At 46.0% G+C, this 14,577-nt stretch overlaps 12 protein-coding genes across 12 annotated transcripts; 5 read left to right on the top strand and 7 right to left on the bottom strand.

Annotated features, from left to right (window-relative positions):
* Positions 1-18: 18 nt before the first annotated feature.
* Positions 19-621, bottom strand: OGAPHI_006377 (uncharacterized protein; the record flags this gene model as incomplete). Its single annotated transcript, XM_046207657.1, has 1 exon — positions 19-621. One exon carries the CDS (start codon positions 619-621, stop codon positions 19-21), a length of 603 nt encoding a protein of 200 aa, XP_046058642.1.
* A 56-nt stretch (positions 622-677) lies between these two features.
* OGAPHI_006375 (uncharacterized protein) lies at positions 678-3,716 on the bottom strand (the record flags this gene model as incomplete). The annotated part of the gene is made up of 1 exon (XM_046207655.1): positions 678-3,716. The coding sequence occupies one exon, from the start codon at positions 3,714-3,716 to the stop codon at positions 678-680; it is 3,039 nt and encodes a 1,012-aa protein (XP_046058640.1).
* OGAPHI_006376 (uncharacterized protein) lies at positions 1,669-2,817 on the top strand (the record flags this gene model as incomplete). The annotated part of the gene is made up of 2 exons (XM_046207656.1): positions 1,669-1,877; positions 2,595-2,817. 2 exons carry the CDS (start codon positions 1,669-1,671, stop codon positions 2,815-2,817), a joined length of 432 nt encoding a protein of 143 aa, XP_046058641.1.
* Positions 3,717-3,784: 68 nt separating the features above from the next.
* On the bottom strand, positions 3,785-4,738 carry OGAPHI_006374 (uncharacterized protein; the record flags this gene model as incomplete). The annotated part of the gene is made up of 1 exon (XM_046207654.1): positions 3,785-4,738. The coding sequence occupies one exon, from the start codon at positions 4,736-4,738 to the stop codon at positions 3,785-3,787; it is 954 nt and encodes a 317-aa protein (XP_046058639.1).
* Positions 4,739-4,765: 27 nt separating this feature from the next.
* On the bottom strand, positions 4,766-5,275 carry OGAPHI_006373 (uncharacterized protein; the record flags this gene model as incomplete). Its single annotated transcript, XM_046207653.1, has 1 exon — positions 4,766-5,275. The coding sequence occupies one exon, from the start codon at positions 5,273-5,275 to the stop codon at positions 4,766-4,768; it is 510 nt and encodes a 169-aa protein (XP_046058638.1).
* Positions 5,276-5,448: 173 nt separating this feature from the next.
* Positions 5,449-6,921, top strand: OGAPHI_006372 (uncharacterized protein; the record flags this gene model as incomplete). Its single annotated transcript, XM_046207652.1, has 1 exon — positions 5,449-6,921. The coding sequence occupies one exon, from the start codon at positions 5,449-5,451 to the stop codon at positions 6,919-6,921; it is 1,473 nt and encodes a 490-aa protein (XP_046058637.1).
* A 67-nt stretch (positions 6,922-6,988) lies between these two features.
* OGAPHI_006371 (uncharacterized protein) lies at positions 6,989-8,137 on the top strand (the record flags this gene model as incomplete). The annotated part of the gene is made up of 1 exon (XM_046207651.1): positions 6,989-8,137. One exon carries the CDS (start codon positions 6,989-6,991, stop codon positions 8,135-8,137), a length of 1,149 nt encoding a protein of 382 aa, XP_046058636.1.
* A 1-nt stretch (position 8,138) lies between these two features.
* OGAPHI_006370 (uncharacterized protein) lies at positions 8,139-9,056 on the bottom strand (the record flags this gene model as incomplete). The annotated part of the gene is made up of 1 exon (XM_046207650.1): positions 8,139-9,056. One exon carries the CDS (start codon positions 9,054-9,056, stop codon positions 8,139-8,141), a length of 918 nt encoding a protein of 305 aa, XP_046058635.1.
* OGAPHI_006369 (uncharacterized protein) lies at positions 8,195-10,453 on the top strand (the record flags this gene model as incomplete). Its single annotated transcript, XM_046207649.1, has 3 exons — positions 8,195-8,280; positions 8,429-8,800; positions 9,265-10,453. The coding sequence occupies 3 exons, from the start codon at positions 8,195-8,197 to the stop codon at positions 10,451-10,453; spliced, it is 1,647 nt and encodes a 548-aa protein (XP_046058634.1).
* A 55-nt stretch (positions 10,454-10,508) lies between these two features.
* Positions 10,509-12,653, bottom strand: OGAPHI_006368 (uncharacterized protein; the record flags this gene model as incomplete). The annotated part of the gene is made up of 1 exon (XM_046207648.1): positions 10,509-12,653. One exon carries the CDS (start codon positions 12,651-12,653, stop codon positions 10,509-10,511), a length of 2,145 nt encoding a protein of 714 aa, XP_046058633.1.
* A 436-nt stretch (positions 12,654-13,089) lies between these two features.
* On the bottom strand, positions 13,090-13,497 carry OGAPHI_006367 (uncharacterized protein; the record flags this gene model as incomplete). The annotated part of the gene is made up of 1 exon (XM_046207646.1): positions 13,090-13,497. One exon carries the CDS (start codon positions 13,495-13,497, stop codon positions 13,090-13,092), a length of 408 nt encoding a protein of 135 aa, XP_046058632.1.
* On the top strand, positions 13,132-14,493 carry OGAPHI_006366 (uncharacterized protein; the record flags this gene model as incomplete). Its single annotated transcript, XM_046207645.1, has 1 exon — positions 13,132-14,493. One exon carries the CDS (start codon positions 13,132-13,134, stop codon positions 14,491-14,493), a length of 1,362 nt encoding a protein of 453 aa, XP_046058631.1.
* Between the last annotated feature and the right edge of the window lie 84 nt (positions 14,494-14,577).

The following is a 14,577-nucleotide window of genomic DNA, read 5'->3' as shown; positions in this document are numbered from 1 at the left end:
TAGAACGTACAAACACAATTATCTTTCGAATTTCTTGGACCGTTTATCACGCACTGCGTCTTTGACTTTGCGGATATCCTCATCTTTGGCATTGAAGCTGACGTTGGTTTCTTTGTTCATTGGGTTTTCGTCACTCTTTTGGAACTCCTTGTAGATGAGCTGTTCCAGCTGTTGTTTTCTGAGGCCTGGGTTTTCTTTTTTGAACTCAGGAAGTCTTCTTTCTGTGTATGCTGCCAAAGCCGCCTTGAACCGTCTTTCTGGGTGTCTGTCGATTTCCTTGGCACCCACGGCGTCATTTTTCAACAGCGACAAAGCGGCAATGGAATCTTCGATTCCGTGGGCGTCGATGGAGCCTTTTGAGCCAAACGAGTTCAATGCATCATCCAGGTCAGAGTTACCTCCCTTTTTACCCTTGCCCTTGCCTTTACCCTTTGCCTTGGCCGGCAACGACTCTTCTTCCATTGCCAACAGAGCCTCTCTTTCCTTCTTTTTGTCGGCGTCGGCCTGCTTCTTGGCCTGCTTTTCCAGCTGCTTCTTGTTCACCTTCTTTCCACCTTCATCCCAATCGCTATCGCTGTCGGGAGCTTGCTCGACTTCTTGCTTCTTGCCTTTCTTCGCCATGGAGATATCGAAAAAAAATTACGAAATAATATTTACACTAAATTTCTATGTACAATTCACAGACTTTGACTATTCAGCAAAACAAGTCCGTCGGCAAGGTCGATGTCCACAATCACCGCGTCCTGAACAACGTCTCCCACCTCGATCCTACTAAGACGTTTCTGGCTCTCTTCCGTTGGCGCAGTCTCCAGAGTTCCATAGACTCCATATTCTGGCAGCAGAACGTCCAAAAGTCCATCCTCGGACGCTTTCTTGCAAACAATGCATTTCACAAGAGGAGCAGTACCAGACCGTGTTTGTAGGTACTTGAGGTACTTGAAGATGTAGAAAGTCATCACCTTGGACGAGACCCGTCTGTCAATCTCGTTGCGCATCATCAAATGAGAAGCAATCGCGCTAATGTGCCGAGGCCCAAATATCGGCTCGCCTTTGCTCAAAAATGAGCTCAGTTGCCAATGGTTCACAAAGTCAGAAAAACGTCTCAGTGGAGACGTCACCGTGGCATACGAACTAACACCAAGCGAGCTGTGCAGTCCGGGAACCGGAGAAACGTAAGATTTGCTTGAGAATTCCCGGAGCGTCAGGAAATCTCTCACTGTAGTCTGTGGGTTCTGCTTCAAGACGTCCAGTTCTCTTCTCACTTCGCTGGTTATTGGAAGAGGGTTCTGGATCTTGAACAGTGCAGGAATATTGTTTTTGCTGAAAAACTCACCAACAAGCTTGTTGCTGTTCACCATAAGCTCCGAGACCAGAACCTCAGACTTGAGCTGCTGGTTTCTTTGGACGTCCTTGAAGTCGATGATGATATTCTGCTCCTCGTCTTCCGTAATCTTGCTGATTCTGCGCTCGTTAGTGACGTTATTATAAGTTCCTCTGCCTGCCTTTTCCGCCTGTTGCTTCAAAGTGCTCGAAACTTTGTACAACATTTCTAGCTCAGAAGAAATAATGTCTGGTTGCACTCCGGTCTTCGAGGAGATGCCAGCGATAACCTCACTCGAGTCGGCAGACTTATCCAACACCTTGTGAACAGAGTCGTAATCAACGCTAATGAACTTATCAGCAGTACCAAACTCGATCCCGTTTTCAGCTAGTGATGTGCTTCCAGTCTTGACGTTGACTTCGAAGCTCACTTTGAAAACTCGTTTCGAAGCACCAAATTCTCCAAGCTGGATCCGTTTGGTGAATGCTTCAGGAAGCATGGCCACTCCAGTGTTCGATGAGCCAACATCCGGCAGGTACAAAGTGGAGCCCCGATCGTAAGCAATCTCCGAAACAACACTTGTCGGTTCCATGTACGACGATGGATCAGCCACAAACACACCAACAAGATACCGATCATCGTCCAGCTTCTTGACACTGACACCATCATCGATCTCTTGCGCATCAGGCGAATCAATACAGTACACATGGTCTGAGTAATGTGGCCGCTTGTCGTCGGAAGACTTGAAATCAAAGAACAAATCGACGGTGTCGTCTGTAATCGTCGAAAAATACTCGTTTTCGGCATCAGCTTTTGAAGATATGCCAGTTCCAGAAGTTGGAGACATATACCACCATTTGATCGGGTTCTCGCTTGGAGAGATCTGCTTCAGATTCAATAAGAGTTCGTAGATCATATCTTTGGTGATATCAGCTTGTGAATGGGTTGGCAGTTTTCTCACACATTTCACCAAAAAGGACTCCGTGTGTGGACCACTTGAGGATCCTGCTATGTATAAGCGATACATCTCCATAATAGTATCGTAATAGGCTGGTTTTGTGATGTTGTGGACAGGTTCACCCTCAAGCTGTCTAGATATGTAGTTCGACAACGACGAGTAATGGTCCTCACTTTCCTCATAAAAGTCAACAACCTTGGAGTGCTCTATGAGTTTGTGAATTGGAACAGCAACCACATACTTTGGAAATATGCTCAAAGTATCGTGGAGGAACGTTTCATTGTTTTTGCGCAACCCAACAATGTAAGCATACAGCAACTGCGGCGGCACTTGTGCCATAGAGTCAAATTCTCCGAAGATAGCCTTTCCCATACTAAGCCAGCTATATTGGTCCTTCAGGTTAAGAATATCAGAGATCTTGGAATGGACGGTTGATAGTTTTGTTTTCACAGGTATATCTTCCCTGACTTTCAAAAGCTTGAAGAAATGGTCTAGGTTGATGCTTTCACAAGCACGTAAAATGTCTGAGAATGTATAAAGTTGAGGACCATTCGCACTTTGTAAAACATTGTGAGCCAACTCAAGCTTTAAATTGACATCCGGGAGACGACCACGAGATCCTCGAGCAAGAGTTGTCAATTCGGTACTGATTATTCCCGACAGAATAGACGGAACAATGTATGTGGTTAACTCTGTGGTATCGAGCTCGCGAGCCTTGACTCCGTCAAACAATTTTGCTCTCTCGGGACTGTCCTCTAATTTATATTTCACTTTTCCAATAGGTTGAATGCTGGACTTCATTTCTTCTAAAAGGCCCACCTCATTCAAGACTATTTCCCCCGTGAACCATTCTTTTGGAAATATCCGAGGGATTCTGCACTTGAACCGTTTTCTGGTAAAAAATTCGAGGTCTCCGTACTTGTTCAGTAAAGTGTATCTCGGATCACTTGCGCTCTTAGGCAGTTCCACGATGACGGCCAGGTCATCACCACCAAATGATGTAGACAGATCAACCACATCTCCCACATCTATCTCTGTATGGTAAAGATCGTTGAAAGTGACCCTGTTTCTGATATTTCCATGCTCTTTGACCAACAGTTTACGAACTATTGTTCTGTTCTTTAAAGAATCCATATAGTCGAAACCATCCGGCAACTTGGCCGAACCAAACTTCTTGTCCAACCAAACTTGGTTGGGTTTCTTGAAACGGACATTATCGAAATATTCCAGGTCAGAAGTGAGAGATTTGACGTAATCGTTGTTATTAACTTTCAATAGTTCACTAGGGGATCTGAAAACTTTTTGAAGTTCAAGCTGTGGTTTTTTCTTCGACTTGGACTTAAGCCTCAAAGTCCCAGAGAAAAAAGATCTCCATCCGGTTCCTCTGAGTATGACCAAATTCGATCTGGCCTGCTTTGCCAAGGTATATCGTAACATTGTACTATACCTTGAACAAGAAAAATATATCAAGAAAAAAAAATTACTTAAATCTATTATTATGGTAGCTAGAAAATATTGTCCAACACATTTTTCAGCTTTTTGCTTTCTGTGTTTTTGTGATCTTTCTGAGATGCATCGGCGGTGGCACGGTTAGTGGTAACAGACCGTTGTTCAAAGACACGCTGGACGGTTGGCTCTGTGTTCTGCTTACGGCGTTTGATGTTCTCAATCATCTTGGACGTTTCCACATTCTTGATATAGTTCTTGTTCATCTTATGGGCTTGCGATAGTTCGGACTGCATCTTGCTTTCTCTGATTTCAATCTCGCGACTCATGGCCTCGGTCAGATCGTGCCATTTGAATCCCTTCAGATACTTGACGTTCATTATATCGTCGTAGTAGAAATTTCCTTTCTTACCTCCTAATTTGTTACCGTTCAAGGTCTGCGCAGCAAGCTTGGCATCGCTCTTATTTTCAAACTCGCACCATCCTTCGTCAAACTTCTTTTTCTTGTTTCCTCCGGTCTTCACTCTGGTCTTGTAAATTTTTGAATCCTCAGGCTTCAAGTACAAACGGCCCACTTTGCCGAATCTTGATAAAACATGTCTCAGCTTGGCAGGCTTCATGTATGGTGGGATAGATGACAAATATATGACTCCACTGCGTTTGATTTTCTTCTGTTCCTTAGCCAGCTGCTCTGGGGTCAACTTTTTCAGTTTCTGCGAGCTCTCGGCCATTTCTTGCTGGGCGTCCCGAACATGTTTCTCAAACTCAGCTTCATAATCGTCTAGTCCTTCTCCATCTTCTAAATCGCCTTGACTGGCTGGATCGTCGTCCTGATCCTCATCTTCACTGTCACTTTCTTCAAAACGATCCTTCACGGTTTTCTTACGGCTGGTCACGTCATTTCCTTCGTCGCTTTCATCCGCACTAGCCTGATCAAAATCGCTTTCCTCGTCCTCAGAGCGAATCTTCCAGTCGTCCTCGCTCTCGTTGTCAGAAAGCCCTCGTTTACCCATATCTCTATTAAAAAAAATATTTTTTCACTATTTATTTCCAGAAATTTTGGTAAGGTGTGGAGAATACTTGGTAACCATCTCAACAGCGGCTGCTCCCCAATCTTCTCCGTGGTTATGCATTTTACCAGGAATTAAACCAGCACGGGCTTCGGCTTGCTCTTCAGTCAAACAAGTAAGAACACCGAAAATTACCGGCTTGTAAATCTTGAACTGTAGATCCATCAGAGCATTGGTGACTGAATCACAAATGTACTCAAAGTGCATGGTGGAACCCTTGATCAGACATCCAATTGGAATCACAACATCAACGTCATGTTTCTCAAACATAGCAGCAGAAGCTAATGGAAGCTCGTAAGAACCAGGAACAGATTCAATGATAATATTGTCCTCCTTAACGTTGAGCTCCAATAACCGCTTCTTAGCACCTTGCACCAGGTTGTCAATGATAACCTTGTTCCATCTAGCATGAACAATTCCCACACGGACCTTGCTTCCGTCCAATTCCTGATCTAATTCGCCCAATCCTTTAACTGCCATCTTTTGATATTCAATATAGTCAAGAAATTTCAACTAACCGTTGCCATCATTAAATATTCCGATATATGCATACAATGAAAATAATCTTTGCACCTTCTGCCTGCGTGCAAACACAGCCGTAAATTTACATTACGCGTAACGGAAAACATTTTTGACATCTTGTCTTGCCCTCCATGTCTACCAGTGTTTCGTTAATTCGCAAAAGAAAGCTTTCGGACCTTTCGTCTTCACCCGACGGCAAGAAGTCCTCGGCCGTTGTTGTCGCTGCTTTATATAACCTTGATCCGGCCTCAGACTCCCCCCATCAGATTCAGCTACACCGCAAGATGTGTCTCAAGATTGGCCGTTCCAAAAAGAATGACGTTGTTGTCACTCCGCCGGATTGTTCAACGTACCATTGTGAGATCGGAGTTAGCCACCTTAATGGTAAGGACATTATTTACTTGAAAGATCTGAGCTCAAACGGAACCTTCATAAACGGTCTTTTGGTGGGAAAGGATAACACCTGTTTGATTCGCTCGGGCGACAAGGTCTCTTTTGCTGCAGATTGCCATTATGTGCTAAAATATCAGGCAAGCTTTGTCTTCAAGAGCACAAAGGCCCCTGGATCCGGATCTTTCTACGACACTTATGTAATCGGGGATCTTTTAGGCTGCGGGCATTACGCACAAGTGAAAGACGCCATAAGAAGAACTACAGGAGAGGTATGTGCAGTGAAGATCTTCAATCCTACACGCAAGGACGCCAATTGGGCCACGTCTCTCAATAGAGAACTCGACATTCTAATGAAGATCGACCACCCAAACATTGTTCGATCGTATGAAACATTTGTTGAGCCGTATGACGCAAATACAATGACCACCTATTTGGTTCTCGAGAAAGTGAATGGAGGCGAATTGTTCAATCGAATAGTTTCAAAGGGTAAATTAGGCCAAAAGGAAACTAAAGCACTTATCGGACAACTGATCGATGGCTTAAGATATTTGCATTCATTGGACATAGCACACCGTGACCTGAAACCCGAGAATATTCTTCTGGATATCAAATTACGCAGTGATGAGTCCGAGAAACAGACGGGCCCTTGGGACAAGCATGAGCTCGACGTGAAGGTGAAGATCGCAGATTTCGGACTAGCGAAATTCATCGGACGAACAAAATTCACAGATACATTGTGCGGCACCCCTGCATATGTCGCTCCGGAGGTGCTTGTAAACTCCACCGAGCGAAAATATACCAAAGCCGTTGACATGTGGTCTGTGGGGGTGTTAATTTACGTTTGTCTATGCGGCTTCCCTCCATTTAGCGAAGAACTTGGTCCACCATCAATGAGACAACAGATCATCGAAGGACGCTATTTCTTTTTCTCTCCTTACTGGGATGGAATAGAGGATTCTGCGCTGGATTTGATTGCTCGGCTGTTGGTGGTTGATGCAACCAAACGGTTACCGGTTGCCGATGCTGCCAAGCATGCTTGGCTCAAAGAAGTGCAACCAGAAAAGCCAGTTGCTGAAATTGAATTCAAAGGAACACGAGTTCCAGCCAACCGCGGCTATTCGAGCCCTATCACATTGGCCGAGCGTGTGAAGAGCTCATTGGGCGACGATACGCTCGCTCGGGCCTATAGCGTGGACGTTGATATGGCATGATCCAAGGCTGTGCAAGGTTAAACTTTAGTGCGATGTGATACGAGAAAAAAAAAAACAGTGGCATTTGATGATCAGACAGTGGAAGTCGATACGCCAATTCCACCAAACGGTTGCCAGGTCTGCCGACTTTACTCATGTTGTAGTCGGTGCGGGTGCTGTGGGACTAGCAATTGGTGCGGAGCTCGCGAAAAGAGAGTCCAACAACGTTCTAGTGATTGAGAAGCACGCTCATCACGGACAGGAGACTTCGTCTAGAAACTCCGAAGTTATTCATGCGGGGCTGTATTTTCCGCCGAAATCCTTGCGGACGCAACTGTGTTTACGGGGGAAAGAATTGATCTACGAAGCAGCCAAGGCCGGTGTGGAGTTGAGCCAGTGTGGAAAATGGGTTGTGGCACAAGACGAGGTTGAGGAGCAGTATCTTGAGAAATTGCACGAGAACACCAAAGTCATTGGTGTTCCTACAGAGTTTGTGCCGTTGGAGAAGGCCAAACAGCAAGAACCGTTGATCAGAGCCAACAAGGGCGTTTTGAACTCACCAACAACGGGAATTGTTTCTGCACATTCGTTGATGAACTATCTATCTGCAGAACTAGATAACAGGGAGGGAATGCTCATGACGTCGACGGAATTGACTGGTGTCGAGAAGAACGGCGACGAGTACACGCTTCGAACGATTTCTGGAGGAGAAGAGTTCATTTTAACCAGTAACGTTGTCATTAATAGTGCGGGACATTATGCACCGGGAATTGCCAATATGCTGCTTCCTCCAGAGAAACAGTATAAGGCATATTATGCCAAAGGGAATTATTTTGCGTACTCTGGAAACCCGGGGATCCAGAGGCTGATATATCCATGCCCAAACCCAGGAATTGCTTCTTTGGGCACCCACTTGACACTTGATCTGGGCGGACAGATCCGGTTTGGGCCAGATTTAGAGTGGGTCGACAGTCCTGACGACTTCCAGCCCAACTCGAAGAATCTTGTCTCTGCGTTTGAGTCTGTTGCTCGGTTTTTCCCCGGAGTCAAGCTCGAAAATATGAGCGCCAGTTATACCGGGATCAGACCGAAACTGCATGGGCCAGAGTTCAAGGAGTTTCAAGACTTCATCATAGAGGAAACTCTGCCTGGGTTTGTTAACCTTTTGAGCATCGAGAGTCCCGGTTTGACTTCTTGCATGGGCATAGGAAAATATGTATATGAAATGGTCGGATAGATTATGATTTTTGAGGAAGCTTTTCTGGTTCTGTAGGTTCAGGAGACTCTGTGAAATATGGATGAAGCAAACAGGCCTTTGTGTCTAGTCTATTATTTGGATTCAGAGAGAGCATTCCACACATCAGATCCAGAGCCAATTCGGTAGCTGCTGGGAATCTGTTTCGAAGTTCTTGGCGAGAAGGTTCTGGGAAGACGGTCAGGTTGTTGTAATGAGGCAGGTGTGAAACTCCGGGCCATTTTTCCTCGGTTGGCGTTCCGAGAGCCTGGAATGTGACCACCAGTTGGTCAGAGTCGTCTTTTCCAGGGAGATACGGGGTTCTCAGCATCAGCTCTGCAAAAATGATACCCACTGCCCAGACATCGATGGCTGGAGAGTAATGCTGAGCTCCAAACAAAAGCTCTGGGCTTCTGTACCATCGGGTGACGACGTTGGATGTCAGTTTTTCGTTTGGATGGCCAAGAGATCTGGCCAGACCGAAATCCGCCAGTTTCAGGTAGCCTTCTGGCGAGATCAGCAAGTTATTTGGTTTCAAATCGCGATGAAGAATCCCGTTTCTATGGCAATGGTGCAGTCCTCTCAAAGTCATCAGCATCCACGACTTGATATCTGCTGGAATGATCATGATCTTCTTGTCGTTTATGATCATTTCAAGGTCCGAAGGTAAGAATTCCAGAATCAGATTGAGGTTCTTGTCCTTATCAGCGAAAACGTCAACCAGTTCAATCACATTTTCATGTTTGAGTTCTTGGAGATACTTCATTTCTCTTATGGCAGACATATCAAGACCGTCTTTGAACGTTCCTGTTTTAATCTCCTTGATGGCAATGTCCCGGCCAGTAACTACCTGTTTTCCCAGATAAACAACGGCATAGGTACCTTCACCGACTTTTTTCTCTTTGGTGTAACCTGAAGACATTTGAACCGGTTCTATATTAAATAATCAAAAAAAAACAAGGTTAAAAAAACATAAAAATTATATTTAGCTTGTGTTTCCCAACTAGCCGCTTTGTCTATTAATTTGATTGAAAAGTCGCCACCAGCTTTCCATTTTGAACTCCCATCGCTTCCGCATATAAAATGAAATGTTGGCAGTTTTCTTTGGGTTTACTGTCCCTATTCCCTAGAAAGATATTCGGTTTGCCGATAGGGGCTCAGGATGCTTTAAACTCGGCTTCCATTGGGTACATGATTGTGATAGGGATAATCATTGGCTCGAGCATAGTTATCGTGATAGCTTTGATTATCTATCTTTTCCACGAGCTTCTAAGAAAAGGAATCCGTCTTACTAACGAGTTCCCTGGTTCTATAGATGATGCTGCATTGGAGGCGGAAGAAGATAGACGTGCATTGGACGAGCTGCCTCCAAACGAACAAGAGCTGTATTTTCAGGCCAAGGACTTTCTCAAGCTCAACCCCATGAATAACCAGGATCTGACGTTGTCCCAAAACCTCATCATCCAGGAAAAAGGAGTTGCTGCTTGGGAATTTCGTCCCCATGTTGAATGTCAAGATTTGATATCCGTGGCGAATAAAACCGAGATCGAGTTCAAAAACTCAGGACAAGAACTATCCATCCAGACCAACTTTCCTATACCCAAATTGAACGAGGTCTACTACTTTGAAACAAAAGTTTACGAGCTTCCCAACCCGCAAGATACCATATTCTCCGTTGGACTATCTACATCGCCATACCCATTTTTCCGCCTTCCTGGCCGCAACAGGATCTCCGCCGCTTACGACTCAAACGGATACCGTCGCTTCAACCAGCCGTTCCCGCTTCAACCAAGCACCTTCCCAGTTCTCGAGCACGGCGACGTGATTGGATGTGGTTTGAGAACCACCACCAGGACTCTTTTCTGGACCAGAAACGGCAAGAAGATCTCTGAGTCCAAAATAGGGGGGCACATCAAGGTGCCAAAGAACCTGCAACTGTATCCGACGATTGGCGCAAACAACAAGTGCGAATTGCACGTGAATATGGGACAGGCTGGATATGTTTTCATTGAAGGAAACGTCAAAAAATGGGGCTTTGGACCGTTGGAAGGAAACGAGATGCCTCCACCGCTATACACCAAGTTCAACAAAGATGTGTTATTAGAGAGCAGCGACCTGGATCCGTCAGACCTGAGTCTTCGAAACGGTGACTTTCCACCAGACTTCTGGGACACCCTCGACACACCTGCTGAGTTCAGCGAGGTGGAAGAAAACATCACCCTTCACAGTTTGAAAGAGATACAGGATCAGGAATTGGAACAGGAGCTGGAGCAAGAGCTACAACAAGGACCAGAAAGCCCGCCAGGCTACGAAGTTTAGCTTTATTTCACTCGAGATGTGAACATAAAGAGTCTATAATAATTAATGATACATATTAGGAACACTTCCATTCGGCATAGACGTGCAAGGAGTCTTTTTTCTGCACCACCAGTCTCCAGAGGCCGGGCTCTTTGAGACGTTTGACCAGCTCGTATGCGCCGTTCTTGTACTGCAAAAGGTGGAACGAGCCGGACGGAGAAACAAGGTTGCACTTGAGATCTCTGTTGGAGCATGTCAGCTGGAAGTTGTACGGCACGGTCTGGATCAGGTCGAAGATCTGGGGCTGTTTGATGTAGAGGTCGATGTTCAGTTGGTGATTATTATCGTTGAGCTTGACCCACTCGATAGGCTTGTACTTTCCTTTATGGGAGCACGGCAGAGATATCACCATCGAGAAATTGGAAGACACAGACAGCGTTGATCTGGCGTATACGCAGACGAACCCAAGAGAGCATCTTGGTGGCAGAACAGCCTTGATCTTGGCGAGTCTTTTCTCCTTTCTGGTGTAGGTCTGAACAAACGCTTCTGTTTGGGAGTCTCCGTCGAAAGAACGCACCAGAGCACGCAGATCGAGGTTTTCAGGGACCTCGAGGTCGAACTCGATCAGTTCGTAGTCCGTGAGACGGAACAACGAGTGGCTGAACTTGTAGAGACTGAGTCTGTGGTTGATGAATGCAAAATAAAGAGGAGGTAGTGCCAGCTGGACAAGTGGATCGAGGGGAGGAACAACGTGCTGTTGGTCCTGATGCATAGGAACGTGTGTGTAGAGCAGCTCTAGGGGTTTGGTCAGAAAGTAGAAGTTGGAGTTACTCTGTATAGAGTTTGCGTCCACGAGGTTGAGGTCGTTGTTGTTAGGATGGGTGTGGTTTCCTAGTCCAACGTCGACAAACCGGTACTCTCCATCAACCAGCACCGAGATCCACGAATGATTAAGGTTGAGATTGGAGTCAAGCAGCTCGAACGGTGTTTTGAACCGTCCTAGCACGATTTCCATCTCCAAGTCGAGATGCGAGGCCATGATGTAAAACAGCCAGGTCAGTTGGTGAGAAGTGCATCGCTTGCGGTGCATGATATCAGACAATACCGATTCTGACGGAGATATTTTGGCACTGAGCTTTTCAAGCGGTTTCTTCACGATTTCAAATCTAGTTGTCAAATAAAAGTAGATTGCACGGAGTTGCTCGACGGGGGTGGAGAACCTCGGCAGAATGCGGTTGTTCATAATCTCGTTTGGACCCACAAACCGGTCGTCTGGCAGGTCATTCACATACCGGTCGACGAAACCGAGGCTTGAAACAGAAAGAACAGAAGGAGCCGTGTAGGACGTTTTTTCGTCGAGATTGAGCTCCGAAATGGCCTTGTGCGGCTGCAAGATCAGCTCAGGGTCCTGCTGGACCACTCTGGACTTTCTGTTTGCGCGGTCGCGGCCATTCAGAGTCCGTGTACGCGACAGTTGAGTATCGACGGGAGCCGGAGATTCCACAATGGTTGCCTCTTCCAGTTTGTCCAAATTTGTGCTAAAGATCCTGTCGTCTAATGTTGGCTCGTAGTCGGCCTTTTTGCCAAGGAACTTTCTAAAGAACTTTGGGTGTTTGGCATTGGGGCCTTTCTCGAGCATAGAACTAAACAGGTCCGACTTGTTGCCGTCGGTCATGCTTGATTGGAACTTAGACTCCTTGTGGCGCATGAAAGAGCCAGCCGACGTGGCCGAGAAGTCGGAATGGCCAAAATACGACGATCGCTCAGTATCTGTTGAAAGAGCGGAAGAATCAAGGATTCTTTGGGAAAAAGAGTTGGTAAACAGCTTATCGTAGGTGGAGTATTGGTGTTTTGGAGGCGGAGGTGGACTCTCATTGAAATTAGTAATGTCTGTAGGGGTGGAAACCGAGGACTCGCGGTGGAAACTGGCCGTTGAGGCGGAAGGAGTCAGCCTCAAGCTTCTAGAAGACTTGGATTCTCTCAATTCCAACAAACTCTTTCTGGAATCCGATTTGGTGATCTGCAAAACACGAACATACTTGATAGGAAACCGTCCTTTCAATTTGCTTCTGAGCGAAAGACCATAGCACCACTGGCCATCAGGGGTAATTTTAGAAACATCTATAATGTCTCCCTCAATGAACCCTAGATCCTTCTCCTTGTTATTACCACCCCAGCTCCAGGTGGCTTGGACTTTGAATGGAGGAGAAGGAACGGACATGCTTAGCAATACAAAAGGAGTATCCTGGATTTAAAAGATGAGTTTGTGCAAAACCAGCCTCCAGATCATTAATTATCCATTTCGGGCAAAAAAAAAATACAATTTGATCTTCGCTGTGGGTGTGGAACGGGGAGTGGTATGCAAAGATTGGTTTGAGTAGGGGCTTTGGGAGTGGCAGAACTGGTGTCTACACATTAAAATTGGTGGGTACGCACATTTTAAACCTGGTGAAGGCACCATTTTTGCTCATGTTACACCACCAAAGTGCGGTTTCTGTCTTCGCGCGCAAGGACGCGGAAAATCCGCCTTTTCTGCCAAAACTTCAAATTTTCTTACAACTGTCCCACGAGTATGTCTTCCCTTGATAAGCTCACCGATTCACTGTATGTATACATCTTTTCTATCTAACTCCAGTCTCATAGCACGGGAGTATGACTCACTCGCTCCAGAGGAGATCGTAAGCCACAAAACCACCGGAATGCGCTCCAGGCTCAAGTTCTCTGACGATTCCCATCGCGAGAAGGTGTGGTCTAACGAAATGCTCTTCTTCTACATGAACTTGTTGCTGGACGAATACAACACAGGAATGAAGTTTGGGCTGTTTAGAAACAAGGACAGCTACGGCCCAAAGAGTGGCGTGGTCGAGATCATGTTCCATCCCTTTCTTTGGGCTGGCGACTGGCATTTGGCTGTTGGATTCCACAAACTGCACAAGATCGCGGTGATCAATTGTTCCAAGCTGGATCCAAAGGAAAACGCCGGGTTCCCTATTCGCAGTGTTTTGAAGCTCGAGGAGTTCGTGTTCTTTTTTGGGCACAAGATCAACAAGTCGTCTTTGAAACATCCGTATAAGGCTGCCAGTTTTATCGAGCCTGTGAGTTCGATCAACGCAATCAATTTGCTGGCTCTTGTTTTCACCTTCTGTGTGACGCCCACGCATTTGACCGACATGTTCTCGCAAGTCGGAGCGGAACCCAGAACGTACGACGTTTCGGAGTTTTACGAGGAGATCGTCCGTTTCGACCGGTTCGGATACGCTCGCGCAGTTCTTGGGAACCAGGTTATGGACAAATTGGTGGAGAAAAGTCTTCCTGAACAGCAGGTATCGGAAACGTCGTATCCATTTGAGTTGGAAAATACAGACTTTGACGCGATTTTCCCTAAGAAGACCGCTGAGCATTTCCTCAAGGCAATGAAGGAAGGAGACGACGGGTTCATTCAAGATGCGGACGTGTTCGACGAGGTGGTGGAGATGATCGAAGGCTGGTGCCATGTTGGCCAGAAAGATGAGTTCGAGTCTTGGAGCATGCTTTTCAGAGAAAGCATTGTTGCATTCTACTCGGTTGGAAGCAAGATGGAGTTTGACGAGGAGGAGTTTGGCGAGGTTCTACAGAGCGCAGACCACAAAAGCCAGGTTTTCCCGTTGATACTCGAAAACGGTAACCTGCTTCTGATCAACTTGGAACGTCAAGAAACAGAACTCATCTCCAACATCGTGGAGCTTTCTTCCAAGAACCTGAAAGGCTCGACGGTGGTCCGGACGTTTGCTGTTCGTCGACTCATCGAGATGTACGGTTGGCACAATCGTTTATTAGTGTCCAAAGTCAACTTCCATCGCTACTCCGTGCGCACACAGGATCTGACCAAAAACATCACCACGTTCTTCTTTTTTATTCACCATTTCATCCACCATGGCAAATTCGACACCCAACTTGCTCCTGACCAAATAGATACCGATTACTATGGGGTTGCATTTCAGTCTCTGATGCACAGGATAGTGGCTGGAAACAGGTCCGGGATCCTCAGCGACTACCGCAAGCTAGTCAAATGTATAAGCTAATCATAACCAATCATTACAACTACATGTTGAGCGAACGAGCAGCATGGAGACATGTTGTGCACTTGCTTAATATAAATGTATCAC

This window comes from Ogataea philodendri (genome assembly GCF_020536065.1).
Source record: "Ogataea philodendri strain CBS6075 chromosome Unknown scaffold14, whole genome shotgun sequence".
Taxonomy (NCBI): domain Eukaryota; kingdom Fungi; phylum Ascomycota; class Pichiomycetes; order Pichiales; family Pichiaceae; genus Ogataea; species Ogataea philodendri.
The sequence above is the reverse complement of the archived record's forward strand: the minus strand, read 5'-3'. Positions and strand labels throughout refer to the sequence as shown.